Here is a 20,801-nt window from a genome sequence, read left to right on the forward strand (position 1 = left end):
TAGGCAGAGAAGCCTTGGGAACATTTCCCCCGGAGGTCAGGAGTCGTCAGTGAGGTCACAAGGGAGCCTTGAGTCCCGGGGTTAGAGCGAGGGGGTGGGGGCGGGGCTGCGTGAACTTGACCGTCACGAGGCAGCGGGCACAGACAGGCAGGCAGACGCCGGGGCTGCCGCAGAGCGGGTCCGTGGGGCGCTGTGCTCACGGCGGGCGGAGAGCCGGTAAGAGAGCCTGGGTCCCCTCTCGGGGCAGGGATGCTTTCCTGCCGCCGTGGCTGTGTGCCGGGCTTTGCAGCGACTCGTGCCCTTTTTGTTGTGCTGTTTTGAAGTGCAGGTGGTCAGCTCACAGGGCGGTGTGAGGCCAGCGGGAGAGGTCTGCAGACACGCTCCTCACGTGTTGTTCTGCCTGAAAGTGAACGATAATGCAGATCGGCGTGCAGAGTCCACCTGAGCTCTGCCCGTGCGCACGTGTGTGTGTGGGCACGCGAGCCCGTGCTGTGTGTGTCTGTGTGTGTGTGTGTGTGCTTGTACACACGTGCTGTTTTGGTCGCCTGGGTTTCTGCCCTTGGCTGAAAGCGCGCTGGAGCTAGAAGGCAGTGCCTCTCGGGACTTGCTCTGGGCGGTGAGCTGGTGTGACTGGGAGCCCTTGGTATGTGGGGCGCGCTCCACGTGAGGTCTGCAGACCTGCCTTCCCTGCCGAAGGGTCCCCCGAGGAGACCGGCGGGAGGGCGCTAGTGTTTCACGAAGACCCTTCCTTGCTTTGCCTTTTCGTTTTCCGTAGCAGTGAGAAATGAGCGTTCTCACAACGGAGGCTTTGGCTGTGGATGTAGAAAGGAAATGGTGAGTCAGCCACATCAGAATGAAAAAGGCAGGGAAATCAGGTGTGCATGTTGAGTCGTGAAAAAGATGCTTGGTGGATAAATTCACTCATCGCCTGCTGATGACGATGAAAAAATGCAAATGGGGAAGATGGCACGGGGTGGTTCCGAGCATTTTGCAGCTTTTGCTCTGCAGTCGTGACAATTTAAAGGCAGCATTTCTTACGGGGTTTACTGTACATGTGCTGTGGGGTTTTGGGTTTTTTTTTTTTTTGCCTTTTATATTGTGATAAATAAAACAAGTTATTAATTTTGGCCATATTTCTAAACGACTGAAATTGTTTTGCTTCACTAAAGCAGGCTTTTGTGTGTGTGGCGGGAGTGTGCCATTTTCACAGGGAAACGGCTGCATGTATGTGGTACACAGACGCTCACACACAGTTCGGGTCTGCACTGACTGACTCACGTGGGTAGGAGTCAATCTTGAAATGACTTAGTGGTCGTGCTTAGGTGAAACGTAAAGAGGCAGAGGGGTTTGAAGAAAGGTTTTCAGAAATCTACCTGACAGCATTTATAATGAAAGAACCTGCTGTCATATACATTGTCTGAAGACTTACACAATGAAGGCATGGAAAATGATATTTTAACACGTCGTAAAATAACTGAAGATCAGGGACAGGTTTGATGAATGGTTGACATATTTCTTTTCCTTGCAGAGCAGAATCTTTGAGGGCGTATATTATAAATATTTTTTATGATTATGTTGCAGAAAAGTATTTGATGGCTGGTAGGAAACTGGACATCTCTGTGCAGCTTTTTGTCAAGCAGAGTGGAAAAAACATTTCACACTTTCTCTCCCTGTCTCTCTCACACACATGCCCACAAACATATACCACTTAGGGAAAAATATTTGCAGGGGTATTTTCATTCATGAATGCATGAACGAACAAAACACAGAAAAGCCATTAATAAAAGGAGTATTAGAAATCACCATGCATATTGGTGCTGACCGTGCAGGTCAGGTAAGGCTTCTCCTGCCCAGCTGGGGTGACAGACAACCCTGTAAATGTATGCTGAGGGCTGCGTGTTTGGCGTGAACCAGCTGCTCCCCCAGCCGCCTTTGGGTTTTGGAGGTTGCGGAAGCTAATACTTCATGTGGCCTGTAGAATGCATTTGCTTTACTCTCACTCCCTTGAATTCTTGGCCTCTTGTGTGCATTAAAATTTAGGAAGGTCTAGGTGGGGAAGCAGTAGAAACAAGAGGTGGTGTTTTGTGTCCACCGGATCGGCCCATCTCTCCCCGGTCAGCAGACACTCGTGTGTTCTAGCAGGCTTTCCCTCCAACAGGTTAGATAAGTCATTTCTGTGAGGCTTGTAGACATCCCTGGATGTCTGAAGAGATCCTAAAGTTATTTAGTTTTTTGACTTTGAAAAAAGACTTGCAGAATCCTTTGTATTCATTACTTAAGGTTCAGAAGGGCTTCTCGCCTGTATATCTTGGACCTCACAACATGGGTACCATGTTCACTTTACGATAAGCAAACTGGGGCTTCAGTAACTGGATTCACACAGCTTCTTAATGGAGAGCCCTTGCATGCAGTATGGCTGCTCTTTAATCTGGTGGGTTCCTGCTAAGTCCTACCACCTCGGATGTTGGAAGGTTCTCCAGATGGGCACAGCCTGCATATAGACCTGTGTAAGATGCCAAACCTCTTCTGTTATTAGCTGTCACATCCCAGGGCCAGTGCACCAACAGTGCAGTGAGAAGGGGTTCCAGTGTGGGTTTCCGAGGCAGTGGTGTAATACAAAGACCTCTTAACCAGGCTGAGAAACTGCGGACTCAGGTCCCAAGCCTGCGTGGACGTGACCCCCTGTTTCTTCATCCACGAAATAGGAAGTTTGGATGAAATGATTTCTGAGGACGCTTTCAGCTATCATCATTTTTGATTCTCGGGGAGAGAAGCCAGGGACTCAGATTCCCCTTAAATGACACATCCAGGCCAGTGGGTTGTATTGTTGTATTCATTTGCTACCAACGTTCATGTGAGTGAAGACATATGTGAGATACACACATGTGTGTAGTATCTTTGAGATCCGTATGTCAATAAATGAGCTCTGCAGCAGACTTGATTTTTCTGCCTGCAGGGGTTTCTTTTTTTCTTTTCTTTTTTTTCTGCAGGGGTTTCTTGATGCAATGGCAGTGTCACTGACAGCACACCCACTTAGGTGTTCTGTGGTGAAGTCAGCTGCTACCAGACGAAGTTCTCCCAGGTACAGCTTACATACCATGTGGTATTTAATGACTTTGTTAAAAAGTCCAGCCAGTGGGCGCTTACACATATTTGGAGGCCATTAAAAATAGAATAACTAGGGGCTTCCCTGGTGGCACAGTGGTTGAGAGTCCGCCTGCCAATGCAGGGGACACGGGTTCGTGCCCCGGTCCGGGAAGATCCCACATGCCGCGGAGCGGCTGGGCCCGTGAGCCATGGCCTCTGAGCCTGCGCGTCCGGAGCCTGTGCTCCGCAACGGGAGAGGCCACAACAGTGAGAGGCCCGCGTACAGCAAGAAAGAAAAAAAAACAGCAATTCTATGAGGGTATTAAACATTTATACAGACACACACACCCGCAGATATGTGTATACACCTGCATGTATATGTATACACATGAGCATGCAAGTATGTGTATATATACACATGCGCACATAAATGTATTATAGACATTTTATATAGGAATAAAGTAAATTTTCATGTACAGTAAATATCTGGAGCCTATTGAGTAAATAATCATTTCTAAATATGGTTCAGCTGAGTAACAATCATGCAATATTCTGAGATGGTATTTTCAGAATTTTGGGTCACGTGCATTGTGCTAAAAGGACAGGCTTAAAGCAGATGGTTTTCCCTTAATTTACGGAGATCCTATGCTATTCTAAGTATGTTTTAATCTCTTTTACCACAGTTTCCCAGAAGTAAAAAATGGCCCCTTATTTCATAAGCTTGTTGTATGTTTTTGAGAGCTAGGATTTATACTTATGTGTGGTTACAGCCTTCTAGGGTGTGTGGTATATCGTCTTTAATAACATTTCCTTCTTTAAAAAATCTGTTTTACTAAGTAGAACAGTTTTATTAAAAACACATGGAAATTCCGGAAAGCAGAATGAAGACATTAAAAATTGCCCTCAACCTCACCGTCCAGAGAGACCGCTGTACCCACTTTGTGTCCTTTTTCAGCACAAATGTTCATTGATACACATGTGATCTCACGATACGTACTGTGTATGAACAGCTTTTTCTCCCCTTGTATGTATGTGGTGCCTGGCATTCTAAGATATGGTAACCCAGTAGGAACACCATGGGCTTGTAGGGATGTTCCCAGTCTTTCACAGTGGGAAGTGATACCACGGCGGACATATGTAGTGAAGTATTTGTGGTCTTACACGCTCATTTCCTTAGGAGAACATTCTAGGAATTGCCAGGCAGTCTTTTGGAAAACACCCCCAAGTTGCCCTCCATAAGGTGGGTCCCTTTCATAGCCCACCACCAACAGCCTAGGCCCCGTCCTGCTTCTCCCGAAACCTTGTCCATGTTAGACATTTTTAAAATTCCGTGACTTGGTAGGCAAAACGATTTCATTTTTAACCAGCATTTCCCTGGTGACTAGTAAAGTTGAACTTTGTGTGTTCTTATCGAGCCATTTGTATTTTTTCTCGTGTGCATTACTGTTCACGTTTTCTGTGTCTTCCTGCTGACAGTGGGGCCTTCCTTGATCACTGTTCCTTACGTTGCAAATAGATGCCCGAGGTGTGTTGTGTGCTTTTTAAACACTAATGGTTGGTTAGGGTTAGATTTTTTTTTTTTTTAATTGACGTATAGTTGATTTACAGTGTTTTAGGTGTACAGCAAAGTGATTCAGTTATACATGTATATGTATTCTTTTTCAGATTCTTTTCCATTATAGGTTATTACAAGATATTGAATATAGTTCCCTGTGCTGTACAGTAGGTCCTTGTTGTTTGTCTATTTTATTTATAGCAGTGTGTATCTGTTCATCCCAAACTCCTAATTTATCCCTCCCCTCCCTTTCCCCTTTGGTAACCATAAGTTTGTTTTCTATGTCTGTGAGTCCGCTTCTGTTTTGTAAGTAAGTTCGTTTGTATCATTTTTTAGATTCCGCATATTAAGAGATATCACATGGTATTTGTCTTTCTCTGTCTGACTTAGTATGATAATCTCTAAGTCCATCCATGTTGCTGCAGATGGCAATATTTCATTGTTATTTATGGCTGAATAATATTCCAGTGTATATGTATACCCCACATCTTCTTTATCCATTCGTCTGTCGATGGGCATTTAGGTTGCTTCCATGCCTTGGCTATTGTAAATAACGCTGCTGTGAACGCTGGGGTGCATGTGTCTTTTCGAATTAGAGTTTTCCTCTTTTCTGGACATATGCCCAGGAGTGGGATTGCTGAATCATATGGTAGCTCTTTCTTTTTTTTTTTCGGCCGTGCTGCATGGCTTGCAGGATCTTAGTTCCCCGACCAGGGATTGAACCTGGGCCGCCTGCAGTGGAAGTGCAGAGTCCTAACCACTGGACCGCCAGGGAAGTCCCAGCAGCTGTATTTTTAATTTTTTAAGGAACCTCCACACTGTTCTCTGTAGTGGCTGCACCAACTTACATTCCCACCAACAGTGCAGGAGGGTTCCCTTTTCTCCACACCCTCTCCAGCATTTATTATTTGTAGACTTTTTGATGGTGGCCATTCTGACTGGTGTGGTTAGTTTTGTTTTTGTTTTTTTTTTTCCCAAACCATACAAGTGTTTGGGTTTTTTTCCTCCCTTAATTGGGGTATAGTTGCTTTACAATGTTGTGTTAGTTTCTGCCGTACAGCAAAGTAAATCAGCTATATGTGTACACATATCCCCTCTGTTTTGGATTTCCTTCCCATTTAGGTCACCACAGAGCATTGAGTAGAGTTTCCTGTGCTATACAGCAGGTTCTCATTAATTATCTATTTTATACATAGTACTGTATATAAGTCAATCCCAATCTCCCAATTCATCCCACCTCCCTTTCCCCCGCTTGGTGTCCGTACATTTGTTCTCTACTTCTGTGTCCCTATTTCTGCTTTGCAAATAGGTTCATCTGTACCATTTTTATAGATTCCAAATATATGCATTAATATACGATATTTGTCTTTCTCTTTCTGACTTATTTCACTCTGTGTGACAGTCTCTAGGTCCATCCGCATCTCTATACAAATGACCCAATTTCATTCCTTTTTATGGCTGAGTAATATTCCATTGTATATATATACCACATCTTCTTTATCCATTCGTCTGTCGATGGGCATTTAGGTTGCTTCCATGACCTGGCTATTGTAAAGAGTGCTGCAGTGAACATTCGTGTGCCATGTATCTTTTCGAATTACGGTTTTCTCTAGATATACGCCCAGGAGTGGGATTGCTGGATCGTACGGTAGCTCTATTTTTAGTTTTTTAAGGAACCTCCATACTGTTCTCCATAGTGGCTGTATCAATTTGCATTCCCACCAACAGTGCAGGAGGGTTCCCTTTTCTCCACACCCTCTCCAGCATTTACTGTTCGTAGATATTTTGACGATGGCCATTCTGACCGGTGTGAGGTGATACCTCGTTGTAGTTTTGATTTGCATTTCTCTGGTCATCAGCGATGCTGAGCAGCTTTTCATGTGCCTCTTGGCCATCTGTATGTCTTCTTTGGAGAAATGTCTATTTAGGTCTTCCGCCTACTTTTTGATTGGGTTGTTCGTTTTTTTGATATTAAACTGCATGAGCTGTTTGTATATTTTGGAGATTAATCCCTTGTCGGTCACTTCGTTTGCAAAGATTTTATGTGGGTTGCAGATATTTTCTGTGGGTTGTTGGTCACTTTGTTTGCAAACCCATTCCGTGGGTTGTCTTTTCGTTTTGTTTCTGGTTTCCTTTGCTGTGCAAAAGCTTTAAAGTTTCATTAGGTCTCATTTGTTTACTTTTGTTTTTATTTTCATTACTCTAGGAGATGGGTCAAAAAAGATCTTGCTGTGATTTCTGTCAAAGAGTATTCTTCCTATGTTTTCCTCTAAGAGTTTCATGGTGTCTGGCCTTACATTTAGGTCTGTAATCCATTTGGAGTTTATTTTTGTGTATGGTGTTAGGGAGTGTTCTAATTTCATTCTTTTACATGTAGCTGTCCAGTTTTCCCAGCACCACTTATTGAAGAGGCTGTCTTTTCTCCATTGTATATCCTTGCCTCCTTTGTCGTAGGTTAGGTGACCATAGGTGCGTGTGTTTATCTCTGGGCTTTCTATCCTGTTCCGTTGATCTATATTTCTGTTTTTGTGCCAGTACCATACTGTCTTGATTACTGTAGCTTTGTAGTATAGGCTGAAGTCAGGGAGCCGTGATGGCCATTCTGACTGGTGTGGTTAGATTTTCTTTTAAACCATACAAGTGTTTTTAACTGTCACATCATCACCCTTGCCAGGTGGCTTTGTGCAGTCTGTTTGTATTCTGGTGGCTGCTGGCTCCTGGTGGCTGTGCACTCGGCTCAGTGTTTGCAGAAAGGGTGTCCACCCGGGGGTCTATGGGCTGAATCCCTTGTGAGGTGTAGACTGCCATCTGAAATACTCTGCAGTGCTTTGCAGAGAAGCTAAAACTGCTTGGGAGAAGAACCCGCGGGTTTGATGAACATCTAACGTGGTGATGCCATGTGGAAGCAGGAGTCAAAAGATGGGCGCTGCAGTCCTCGCTCAGGGGGTCGGGCGGGTCACTTAGGCTCGTGACATCAGTGAGGCGGGCATGCTGTGCTTTCTCGGGTGTGTGGAGCTCTGTAGGTGGAGGTTGGTACTAGATTTGTCTCCCCCAGAGAATAGAGACGTGCCCTCTTTCCCAATAACCCCCACTCACCTCCTCCCTTTTTGCTCTGGGTGGCAGGAACCTCAGGGTCACATTTGAGGCACATATACCCTAAGCACATTGGAGGCACATATACCCTAATCACATTGGAGGCACATAAACCCTAATGACAAGCCTCTTTGTGATGCTTTTCCACCCTTATGCCTTTCCACTTTTTAAAAAGATATTATCTCTTGTTGGGATGTTTCTATGTTCATTTTAATGCTCCTGTTGTGTTTTCATTTGATAAGTCACCTCAAAACATTTGATCATTGAGGGTGTAAGTATGCTGAAATAAGATAAATAGATGTCGTAGAACTATAAACTAAACGTTCAAAAGAGCCACGGGCTTCTCAATAATCAGTTAATATTTTTGTGATGGTCATTGTTGTATGGAAAAATCAAGTTAGTTCGAATTGCCCTTAATGACCAAGTCACCCTAGTGGAATCTGCCCGTTGGACCCATGTCTGTAGCAGTCGGGGCAGCGTGGTGGTCACAAGCAGAGATGGAGCCGGGGCTGCCCACCTCTCAGGTGAGGTGAGGGGGCAACGTGAGTCCTCTCCCAGGCCCATCAGCTCCGACACGCTGGACTCCTGAGGGTGTGGGTTGGTTTCCAGATCAGAAGAAGAAGTGCATTCTCAATGGACAGGTCTTCGGGTGACATCGTACAATATCTTACAGGTTACCGATTGTGTTCGTGTGGTTAGGTGCCCTGGAGCCTGCAAAGTCGTATCAGGTAGACAGAGCACCTCCCTTGAAGGAGCTTACCCTCTACTGTAATGGAGAATAATATATAACAGATTACCACAGACCAGGTGACTTCAGCAATGGTCATTAATCTCTCACAGTCCAAGATCAAGGTGCTGGCCAGTTCAGTTCCTGGTGAGACCCCTTTCCTGGTGGGCAGACAGCCGTCGTCCTCCTGTGTCCTCACACGGTGGAGAGCAGGGGCGTGGTGGGAAGCAAGCCCTCTTGTGTGTCTTCTTATACGGGCACTAATGCCACTCACGAGGGCTCCACCCTTACAACCTGATCATTTCCCAGCCATGTGATACCATCCTGTTGGGGGTTAAGATTGAACATGAATTTTCAGGGGACACAAACATTCAGTCCATAACATAAGTGTAAATGGCTGTGATGTAGGGTAGTCAGAAGGCCCAAGAGAATCAGTCTGCCTGCTTTGACTTCTAGTCCTGTACCTTCCCTCCCTTCCTCCCCCGTCTCCCCCCCCCCCCCCTTCCTTCCTGTTACCTCACTGGGCCCTTGCTGAAACCTGCTTTGTGCCAGGCACTGTTAGGACCCGGGACACACAGGGTAGACAAGACAGAAGTGGGTGCTGTCAGTCTAGCCAAGAGGACTGATATTAAATTAAAATAATACAGACACATCAAGTACAGTTTAGGGACAAAGCCATAGAGATTAAACCCTTACGGGGGTTTACGAGCAGAAAGGCTTATCTTTGGCAATAGGCCGGGGAAGCGCTTGATCGCAAAAAGGTTTCCCTTCATTTGGATCTTAAAGAATAGGAACGGCGTCCCCGCGGCAGAAAAGGGAGCCCCAACTGTGTGGGGCGGGGAAGGGCCTTTGTCCAAAGTGTATGTGCAGGGACGGGGGTGACTGGCGAGTGGCAGGTGGTTTGGGGCGGACGTGAGGGAACCTGGCAGATCAAAGCGGGCAGGCTGGCCTTGATTTGGGTGGGAGGGCGGGAAATTTTAGGGGGAGAGACTTAAGCATATCTGCCTTCCCTGCTAACTGTAATTAAGATGTGTGCGTGTCTGTAAAGTTGAAGAAGTAGGGGAGACAGGAGGATTGGACATGCCCATCACCGGTCATCTATCACACAGGACGCTTGAACATTCCGGAAACGTCACCGCGAGATGGCTTTGCTTTCAGAAAACGTAACTTGTGAATGTTGTAAATGGAGTCACGCTCTAATGTGTTGAAATGGGGTGTTTCCCCCTTATAACTGCAATACGGTTTGACTTGTAGTTTGAATCCTTCACATCTGCTGCAGGCAGTCGGCCATCTTTGCAGACAAGAGTGCTGAGTAACTTACAAGGATTTCAGGCAATGACCGCCATAGAGCGAAAGGAAGCTTTCTTAGGCAGTGGAATTGTATTTAGGCTTGGTTGTGGTGGTGAACGCACAGCCCTGCACATTTACCCAAACTCGTCCAACGGGTACACCTCGAATCAGTGAATTTTATGGTATGTAATTGATACCTTGATAAAAGTGGGATGGGCTGTGGAGAAAAATGCAAGTGGAAATGTTATGGAATGTGAAAACCTCCTACATCCATAGCTACCTGTGTGGGAAATCAAACGTGCATTTTTAAAACAGCGAAGTGGCTCAGAAGAGCGTGTACCTGTCAGGGACAAGAATTAAGGTGAACCCAAATTCATACGTTGTTTGTTACCTAGGCCCTAACATTTTTAGCTTTTTTGTTTTCATCAACCGTAGGTCACACTTAATAAAAAATGACACAGGCTAAATAAAAATGACACAACTTAGATGTTCCTAAAACGGTTACTAAGGTAAATGTCTGCCGTAATAAAATAGTATTCATCACGGTGACTGTCCAGACCTGATTTTTCTTCTAACTCTTATGACTTTGTTTTTGTCATTTTGGGTTATTATTATTATTTTTTTGGCTGCTCTGTGCAGCTTGCAGGGTCTTAGTTCCCCAACTAGGGATTGAACCTGGAGCCGTGGCAGTGAAAGTGCAGAGTCCTAACCCCTGGGCCACCACAGAATTCCCCTCCCCACCCTTTTTTGTGGACCGTCACGACTTTGAATGACAGTTTGTGGAGGTGCCCTTGGTTCACAGGTGGACGGTCGCGAGGGACCATTGCTCCTACCAGCAGCTCAAAAGGAGGGGGGCGCAGAAAAGTAATTAAAATCGTTGTTTTAAAAAAACTCCCCAGATGCTCCCCCATGTAAATGATATCCCTTCCCTAGCATTCTTGTCATAGCCTGCAGGGTGCGTATCAAAGTGAGCACTGACATGTGTTTGCATTTTGCAAAAATTACTGTCTTCCTTGATTTCTAGACCAGGGCTCAGCAAACTACAGCCCAAGCGCCCAATCCCCTGGGCCAGGGTTCGGGAAGCCTGTCCTGGTGCACGGCTGTGGGTTGGTCCCTGCAGGCTTGGTACCAGGGGGTATCTCATCGTTTTGTGTTTTTTTTTCCAGATGATGATGATCTAGTTGGGGAGAGACATGCCACGCCAAGGATGAAAACTTCAGGAGTAGCTTTTAATACCCAAAGTGGATAGAAAAGTGAGAGAGAAGGAAGTTGGGAAGGGAGGTCCCATAAAGCACAGCTTCCTACCACTGGCGTGACATCCAGATTGCCTGGGAGGTGTTCTGTCAGACACAGATTTGCAGGCAAGCATTTCCTCCCCGGTCCCTACCTCCGTCTGCCCAGGCCTGGCTTTCTGATGGAGTAAGTCTGAGGAGAGCTTAGATTCGTGTGTCTAAAACCATCATCTACATTCTTCAGAACAGTCTCGACAGGAGTTGGAGGGGGGGGTTGGTTTGAAGAAATAAGATTGGCTGTGAATACAAAATGATTGTCGGATACTTGGGGATTGCCTGTATAACCTCTCTCACACATTCAGTGGAAATTTTCTTACCTAAAAAACTTTAGGACTTCCCTCGTGGCACAGTGGTTTCAGAATCCGCCTGCCGGGCAGGGGACAGGGGTTTGATCCCTGGTCCGGGAAGATCCCACATGCCGCGGAGACACTAAGCCCGTGCGCCACAACTACTGAGCCTGTGCTCTCTAGAGCCCGAGAGCCACAACTGTCGAGTCCACGTGCCACAACCACTGAAGCCCGTGTGCCTAGACCCCACACTCCGCAACAAGAGAAACCACCGCGATGAGAAGCCCGCGCACCACAACGAAGAGTAGCTGCCGCCTGCCGCAACTCAAGAAAGCCCACATGCAGCAACGAAGACCCAGTGCAGCCATGAATAGACAGATAGATAGATAGATAGCTTGCTTTAAAACCAAAAAATAAAACTAAAAATGTTGCCCGGCTCTCCGCAGTAAGGGCAGGGGTGGTTCTGGGTGGGAGGGAAGGGCAAGGGCTTGTGTATCTGCAGCAATCTGTTTTTTCTTCTTTCTGGAAACTTTGGAAACGAGCACGGAAAGGGTGACTTTATTCCTGGGAGGGTAGTAAAGCCTCTGATGTTTGTTGCAGTTTGCTCTGTTCTTTTCTGTGGGTTTGGGATACTTTGTTTGTTTTTGCGGTACGCGGGCCTCTCACTGTTGCGGCCTCTCCCGTCGCGGAGCACAGGCTCCAGACGCGCAGGCTCAGCGGCCGTGGCTCACGGGCCCAGCCGCTCCGCGCGCACGTGGGATCTTCCGGGACCGGGGCACGAACCCGCATCCCCCGCATCGGCAGGCGGACTCTCAACCACTGCGCCACCAGGGAAGCCCTGGGATACTTTTTAATGTATGCACTTAGCTCTCTAGACAGCCTGGTTTACTATCAAACAGGATACAGTAGTCTCCTGTGGACGTAGCAGGGGCTGTAGGGTCAAAGGCAGATGGAGCTTCTTTTGACTGTCTCCCTTGCCTGTGGTTTGCGTTTTGTTCCGTGCTTCAGGTGCCTTCTGGTCAGCTGTTGGTTGACCGGTGCTGAGTGTGTGGGACCGGCTTGGCTGCCTTTTGTGTGCAGCTGAGCCGAGGGGTCTGAGTGCCCATCTGAAGAGGTAGCAGCTCCGCACTGGGACTGTGAGGTCACTGTGGATCCCTGAGGACCCTCTTCTGTCCTCCAGCTTCACAAGACAGATCGTGTCCCGCCTGATTGCCGAGTCAGCTTACGGCACACACTCAAATTGTCACCTACGACAGGTGGCCCAGCATTGCCGATGGCCAGCCCCGCCTCTCCAGGCATCTTAATCCAATCAGTTTGGCCAGTTGTAAGAAAATTTCAGATCGGTGTCAGGCTTGCCCAAAAGACTGTGTGTAATGTATGTTTTTAGCAAAGCAAGTAAGAGAAAGGCAGAAGAAAACTTGGCTAAAAAAAAATCACGTGAAAATAGCATTTTTATTCCGTTAGTCTATGGTGATATGATTCTATTCTTCCGAAAAATAATTTCGCAACAGAAACCGGTCTGGAGCTTTGATTGGCAGAGGGGATTTGCCTGATTTCTGTCAAAACAAAAACAAAACTTCCAAGGGTCACATCTTGGGACGAAGAATGAAGGTCTCTAGCGACAGAAGTAAGAAAGGCCTGGAATAGATTCTCGAAACATGTTCTGAAAACGTAGCGTTGGATACTTGAGGGGCTGTCCCAGGTGATCATCTCTGGATCCAGGTGTTCTCTGTTACTGGAAACCAGCCATCTGTGCCTTTACACATTTGGTTTTGGATCATGTGTGAGTGGCGTCTTTTCATCCGTTCTTCCCCACTTAACCACAAATGACATCAGTCTCTCTAATTCGAGTTCTTTCCTCTTACCATCCAAGTTCCTGCAAGCAAAAATAAAACCCAAAGGAAGCAGCAAACCTTTTTATCCATCTGTTAAGACACGGAAGGAGTAACATTTCATCTGGTTTTGTAAAGTAAGTGCTTTCCCCACATGGCATTAGAATCGCGGAAGGGAGAGCCTGCTTGGGGGCTGGTGCAGAGGAAGCTTCCCTGGAGAGGTTGCAGGGAAGAGATGACCGGGGACTTCCCCGGTGGTCCAGTGGTTAGGACTCTGCGCTCTCACTGCCGAGGGCCGGCGTTCAGTCCCTGGTCGGGGAACTAAGGTCCTACAAGCTGCGCCATGCAGCCAAAAAAAAAAAGAAAAGAAAAACGAGTAAGTGAAGCATGATTCAGGCTACTGTCTTCCCTGAAGGTGGTCCTCCAGGATACACGTTGGGAGCTGAACTTGTGGACATGGTCCTCCTGCATTCTCACTGGCATATCTGTGCATTCATTTGGTCAGTGTTGGTTTTGTGCCTGGAAACAGAGAGAAGGACAGTCGGACAGCCTGTGCCCTTGGGGGGCTCCCCATGTGGGAAATGCCAAGGAAAACTGGTGTCTCCTGGGAGAAGAGTGGTAACGCCGTCATTCCAGGGCATCCGTGCTGTTTGAACGGACTCTCATGTGTTTCTGTCCATTGATGAATGGATTGGTTGGTCAACTGGTTGATGGCCTCTCTTGGGTTCCCACGTCTTGCCCCCCATCTCATTTGGCTTGTATGGGGTGCTGTGTAGACAGACGAGCCTGCAGTTCCCCAAGGCGATGGGTGGCTGCTGGGGATTGCTTGGGGGACAGGAAGATCCCTGGCGACACCAGCGGCTCCTTCAGGAGACCTGCACATGGAATGGTGTGGGTGTCCCGTGTCCCCCCAGCCCCCTGGCCCTGCGCTAAGGCCTGGTGGTCCTCCGGCTTCAGACAACCTGAGTGGCGATGCCCGATACATCCCAACACGCCAGTGTCCCTGATAGTTAACAAACAGTTCGACACTTCACAAAATCACCGTGATTCACACCCGCAACCAACAGACGTGCAGTTTCTAGGAACCTGGGACTGTGACTCAAGTCCTTGGTGGAAGCGTGTCTCTGTTGGAAGGCAGCCCCTCGGGTCTCACCAGCAATTTCACTCTGCAGACAGCACAGGCCCCGGACCCTGGGTCTGCAGCACGTTCTCAAGCACACTTCCCGGCGCACCCAGCCGCCCGGTCCATGGCTAACCTTGGTGGCGTGCTGGCCATGTGTACAGTCTAAGTGGTGGTATCCGCTGGAAGCTCTCTCTGTCTCCCCCTCTCTCTGTTGTTGCAATGAGGCAGTTCCACTGCACGGCGTTCTGGTGGTGCCCTTCGTACCCACAGATGCCCCGGGGTGGGTGGGGGGCTGCCGCTGGGATGCCCTTCCCCGCTCGGGGGCCTGTGCTGTGCCGTGATGTGGGGAGAAGGTACACAGGGTGTCGGTATCGCGGGGACCTGCTTTGGGGTCTGCTCGGCCGCACGCCGGCCCCTTCCTGGTGGGTGCCAGGTGCAGCATCCGATGGCTGGTAGGAAGCCCCACTCCCATCCTTCCACACCAGGGGCTTTGTCTGCCTCTGCCCCCGCCCACAGCGACCCCATGTGGCCTGTGGTTCACCCGGGGAGGTTAGGGAATGAACCTCCGTGGGGGCACAGTCACTTGCCCGACGGCACATAGCTAGTAAGTGATTCTGCGCCTGCAAGTGGGTGCCCGAGGGAGCCCCAGTCGGGCGTGGCCTAGTTCTCTCTAGCCGCCTCAGGCCCCAGAGCATGTTAGGAGTAACAGCCTCCAGCCGTAGCTGTGGGCACAAGTCACACTTGGCCGTGCGTCCTCTTCTGATCATTGATTCCAGAAGTACTTAGGAAGGGAGGGAAGGAGCCTGTGTGAGTTAAGTTGTCCAAAGAGTTGGAATTTTTCTCTCCTCTTTGGCGAGGATGATCGCTCACCCTGTTTACAGAGGTGTGCTGACTTAGTGACCCCAGGGAGATGCAGAAACACTTGCTTATGTTGGGAATGTTCACGTGCAAGCTCATGTGAACCCTGCTGCCTGCATCTCCGAAAAAAAGTGCGTCTTCCCTCCTTACCTTTCTGCCCGGGGACCGAAAGCCACGAATGCATTTGTGCGTGTAACAGACGTCCAGGCCGTGGTGTGACCCAGTGCACGTAGCTAACGATGGCCCGCGAGGCCCTGGAGAAGAAAACCTGGCTCCCTGTCTCCGTCGAGGTGCTCACAGCCCCAGGGTGAGAGTGGAGACCAGTGAGCAGTACAGTCATCAGAGAGAGTGACCAGCCCTGTGCTAGGGGCTACCCGGAGGCCGGGAGACCGCAGGGCTGGCGGAGCCGCGGGCCTGTGTGACGGCAGGGCAGCTGTGCGGAAGGTGGGGCGGGAGGGAGCAGAACACTGGCACCCGAGGACACAAGGAGCCCAGCGACGCCACGGGCTCGTCAGGAACAGATGGCATCTGGAAACAGCCACCGCCTCTCAGGGATGCAGCCTGTGCTTAGACACAGGGCTGGCCTTCTCCATACCATGATCAGAAGTGGAGACTTGAGGGCTTCCCTGGTGGCGCAGTGGTTGAGAGCCCGCCTGCCGATGCAGGGCACACGGGTTCGTGCCCCGATCCGGGAGGATCCCACATGCCGCGGAGCAGCTGGGCCCGTGAGCCGTGGCCGCTGAGCCTGCGCGTCCGGAGCCTGTGCTCCACAACGGGAGAGGCCACAACAGTGAGAGACCCACGTACCAAAAAAAAAAAAAAAAAGTGGAGATTTGAATCAGAGCAGTGTTGACGGGATTTCAAGAGCATTTGATACATAACTTATAAATTGTTTTTTTCTGATTACATTTTTTGGGGCTGTTAACAGTGGTTTGGGTCCTCTCGCAGGGTGTTTGCACTACCGGGCAGTGTTGAAGGTGACCTTTCCTGCGCTCTTCCCCCTTCAGATTAGCTGTGTTTCCCTCTGCAGTCCTGTCGCGGACCTTTCCCCTCCCCGTGTCCTTCACAGCATCCAGTCGGCCTGCTGGGCTCTAGCCCCCGGAGCCGCTGAGAACCTGCCGGCCTGTCCTCCCTTGCCCTGGGAGCTGCTCTCTCCTTGGTAACAGGTCCTGAGTGTGTTCCACGGGGGAATGGGCACCCGAAGCCATATATCGCGGCTGCCTTTGCAGTTCTCCTTTGCGCTGCTGACTCCCCGCTCCTGGGTCCACCCAGGAGTGCGTGCAGGGAGATACTTAGTTGCTTACTCGCCCGTGCAGAGTCCTTAACTCATTGTATTTTCTTGGTCTTTACGTCTGGATCTTGCTGTCACCGTTAATTATCCGTGAAGATACAATAGAAGGGGATATACGTGCATACACACAGATACCACACAGACACACGTGTGACACACGTGATATGTAAACACACACACATTATCCATATTATGTACAAACTAGTCACTTGGAACCTATTAGAAACACAGGTTGGAATATGACCCCAGTAGAACCCCGAATTCCCACCTTTTTTCTTTGTGAGCTGGATTTCCTGAATTCTTACCAGCTGGGACAGTAAGAACCAATTCGTGCTTTTATGGCTTTCACTTTGCAAGTTCGGGAGGAAGCCAAGAAAAAATCAGGGGTGGAGGACAAACTTGGCCCAGAAATTGCCATCTGAAGTTAGATGTGGGGTGGGCCCCAGGGCACTAACTGTGCTCCTGCAATGAGAGGTGACCAGGCAGCCCTCACTTAGAGAGTGCCCTCGGGTCCTGCGAAGGCTGCCGCGCTAGTAAGGCAGGAAGGAGCCCGGGGCACCTGAGTCACTGCCCCCGCTCTCAGTGGGGCTTTGCTCCTACAGGTGTGACCTCTACCTTCTCTGGGTAGATCTTAGCGCGTCCTGTCTAAGGCACTTTGCAGATAGAGCTCCTTTTATTTTTATTTTTTAAATTTACTTTTGGCTGCATTGTGTCTTCATTGCTGCACGCGGCCTGTCTCTAGTTGTGGCTAGGCGGGGGCGGCGGGGGGCTACTCTTGGTTGCAGTGCGCGGGCTTCTCATTGCCGTGGCTTCTCTTGTTGTGGAGCACGGGCTCTAGGCGTGCGGATTTCAGTAGTTGTGGCGCAGGGGCTTAGCTGCTCCGAGGCATGTGGGATCTAACCGGACCAGGGCTCGAATCTGTGTCCCCTGCATTGGCAGGTGGATTCTTAACCACTGCGCCACCAGGGAAGTCCCTAGAGTTCCTTTTAAATTAACATATTAAATATGAACCCAGATGGCCCAAGACGCTTAGATTTTAGCAGTAAATTGTAGCTGATTTAACTCTCCGTTTTAATGAGGTGGTGGCTATTTATTTAATAGGTACCAGGTGCTTTCGTGTGGGTCTGTGGATGCTAGAGTTCAAGAGTTTTATAGTAAGCAAAAAAGTTCAAGTGTTCCTCAACTCTTTGAAGTGAAAGATTGGGGAGGCGTTCATGAATTGTCATAAATTAGGTTTTACTGTCTTAAGAGGCACTATAGTTTCAATGGAAGGGAGGCACGAGGTTTGCTTTTCCACGGCAGGCCAGATGAAGTAGTGTGTGACAGGGCATCTGAGCTGTGAGGCACACTTCTCCCACGGTTGTCCATTTGATGACACCTGAATGCCATTCTGTCTTTTGTAACCAGACAGCTGCTGTGTATTGTTCTCTTAAGCATCCATTACATTGTTTGGGTTATTTTGATAACTTCTAATGTTGTCGATGAAAATAATCAATAAACAATCTATAACAGGAATAGAAAAGAGTTTTATCTGAGCCAAACTGAGGACTACAGCCCAGAGAAGCCTGCTTCCCAGATTAGTCTGAGGAACTGCTCCCAAGAAGCATGGCGTTCGGTACAGCTTTATGTCTTGTCAAAAACAAAGAACGTCAAACAAGTCAGGAATACACTGCTTCACAGTTTCAAAACAGACCAGCACGTACACAGCGAGTCAGTGTGGCCTTGGCACCTGGGAGAGGGAGTCTTAGCATTGAAGGAGCGCCCGCATGGGCTTTCCAGGAACGGAAGCAGTTAATCTTTATTTTTAACATGGACATTCTTTACTTGTGGTCAGTGCGCCCTTTTCTTTAACAATTAATGCAGATGTACAGTGTATGTTTGCTAGGCCACAAACAGGCTGTTTAAGTTAGCATAAAATTCAAGTTAACTTATGTGTAAGCCGGAATGACTTCCCCAGACCTCAGTAAGTTAGCATTTCTTTCATCAATGTGTGCCCAATACAGATTAAAAAAATAAACAACACCTAACTTCCCCGAGCTGGGTTAATATTGTCTTAATTTGGAAGCAGAGAACAAACCTGCCCCCTTTTAGGGTCCCAGCAGGTCTGGCTCTCTTCTGTCCTCTTCCAGATGCTGAGCCCTTCCAGCTGTTGTCTCTGGGCTGGAGGTAGTGCCAGTGGGGAGTGTGGCCCCAGCTGGCTGATGGGGGAAGGGAGGGGAGTTGGGGGTGGTCCATGGTCTACTCTCGACCAGCCATTGAACCTGGAAGGGACCTTTCTCCTGAGGACACAGCAAGAGAGACATGCAACGAGCAGTTGACTCTTGAGTACAGCTGCCTGGATGGGGTTGGGACATCTGTAATGCCCAGGCCTGGTATCGTGTCCCGGGAGGAGGACACACCTCCAGGGCCCCAAGGGGTTGCCAGGGTGTGTGGGGAGGAGGTCTTCTATCCCACTTGTTTCGCAGTAGGTTACATCTCTTACTGGCACTTGTGCTCTACCTACTGGGTCTCTGATTGCTGCCCTTTTTAGGGTCTCCTTTAACAGCTCTGAGGGTGTCTTAACAGAGAACAGCTCTTCCTGTGAATGGAAAGGTCAGTCAGAGGCTCATTTTATTAGTCAGGTCGGAAGAGAGTGTGTCAGCGAAAGCAGCAAAGGCATGGCCGGCTGACTTGTTGCGAGTTTGATGGTTATTATAACGCCCACAGGCTTTAGCTTCGGCACAGCTATACGTGCATGTGAAGCATGCCTGCATGTGTTTTGCAGGTGTGTGTGCGTGCGTGCGCGCATGTAAGTACGTTTCAGGGAAAGGTAGAAATGGATACGGATGTGGAAATGGATGGGTATGGAAAGATCAGTGTCGCACTGCAGCTTCCAAAACGAACAGTCTCTGTTTTTCTTATATTTAATAACAGACTCCTGATTTTAAAGTTCTTTATCAGTTTACTTGCTGCCTGTCTTAGAAAGTTCTGTCCCTTTGTATATGGCAATTTCCCGAAATAAGCCACATGAAAATATTGTTGCAACATGAAGTAAATATTTCTGAGTGTCACAGTTTGAGGACTTCTACACACATTGTTTTTTTAAATGTTTGTGTAATTATATTTTGCCCCCAAATTGCAGTCTGTGTGTACACGTGTGTGTGTCTGTAACGTGCGTACCCCCTGTCCTGTGGTTTGACACGCCAGCGTACTGGCGAATGTCCAGTGTGTGTTTGGCGTTGATGCCTTGTGTGAGGAATCGCAGCGGGGACAGGCGCAGGCAAACGTATGTGGATTGAATTCTTTAACATGACTGAAGGAGGTTATGGAGACATGGGTGTAGTCCTGTTTGGGGAGAAGATGTTAACTGGAACCGTTGGCTCATTTTTCTTCCTTTCTCCCCTAGACAAGCAGATGCCCCGTGTGCAGAAGACAGTCCAGGAGCGCAGCGGGACCCCCAGCAGCCATCCCAGGTCTCTGAACCAGCTGGCTCCCGGGAAGCTCCCGAGGTGCCTCCGGAGGGCCGTGGCCGGGCGGGGACCCTTCCTTGCGATTACAGATACCCGGAGGAACGCGCGCCCGCGGACCGGCCTGCCGCCCCGCACGCCCGGGGGCAGGACCCCCGGCCCCTGAGCGCCGCCCCGCTCTCCCGGAGGCCCGCCCCACAGAGGCCGCCGCCGCCCAGGCGTGAGCCCAGGCCCTTGGCGGGCGCACCTGCGGCTGCTCACCTGGGCGCGCCCGGAAGGCCCCGCCCCCTGGCCCCGGAGGTGTGCTTGTGCTCGGACCGCCCGGCCCTTGCCCGCTGCAGCCCCGGCGCCCCGGCGGAGAAGCTGAACGCCGCCCGGCCCGCGGCAGATGGCCCGCGGGCTGCGGGGGAGCCGGCCGGACAGCATGTAGACGAGCGCGCAGGCTGGCCCCGGCGGGAGGCGCCACTCCTTTCCAAGTTCCGGCCTTTGCAGACCTCCGCCATGGAGACCTCGCGCTCCCCGTCGCCTCAGTTCGCGCCCCAGAAGCTGACGGACAAACCCCCGCTGCTCGTCCAGGATGATAATTCCACCAGGTAGTGTCTCTGGACGGCGGCCTGAGGCCTTCTTCCCCTCTGCCGGCCCCCTTCCACCGTGGGAGGCTTTCAGCGCTCCTTTCCTGGGCGGTGAACCACTGCCGCCTTGCTCCCGGCTCCCCGTCCTGGAGTTTAAGTGGGTCCTGGGGACTGACGTGGGGGAGAACCCACCACTCGAGTGGTCAGCTGGATTGTCAACTTGCTGGGGGCTTTCCTGCCCCACCGGGGGTGAGGGAGGTAAAGGAGGGAGTAGACTGTGCCCTGGTCCTGTTCCCAAGCCCGACAGGTTGATAACTGCGTTACCTACAGGCTTCTGCACAGCGGGGC

The 20,801-nt window shown here is 49.6% G+C and overlaps 1 protein-coding gene across 4 annotated transcripts in view; it reads left to right on the forward strand.

The window, feature by feature from the left end:
* Positions 1–20,801, forward strand: part of SHROOM2 (shroom family member 2) — a 137,131-nt gene that overhangs the window by 100,015 nt on the left and 16,315 nt on the right. For all 4 annotated transcript variants that reach the window (XM_032619693.1, XM_032619692.1, XM_032619691.1 and 1 more), the window contains one exon: positions 19,821–20,474. In XM_032619693.1, the coding sequence (XP_032475584.1) occupies positions 19,821–20,474 (654 nt within the window). The remainder of the gene's footprint in view (positions 1–19,820; positions 20,475–20,801) is intronic.

This window comes from Phocoena sinus, chromosome X, assembly GCF_008692025.1.
Source record: "Phocoena sinus isolate mPhoSin1 chromosome X, mPhoSin1.pri, whole genome shotgun sequence".
Lineage (NCBI taxonomy): Eukaryota > Metazoa > Chordata > Mammalia > Artiodactyla > Phocoenidae > Phocoena > Phocoena sinus.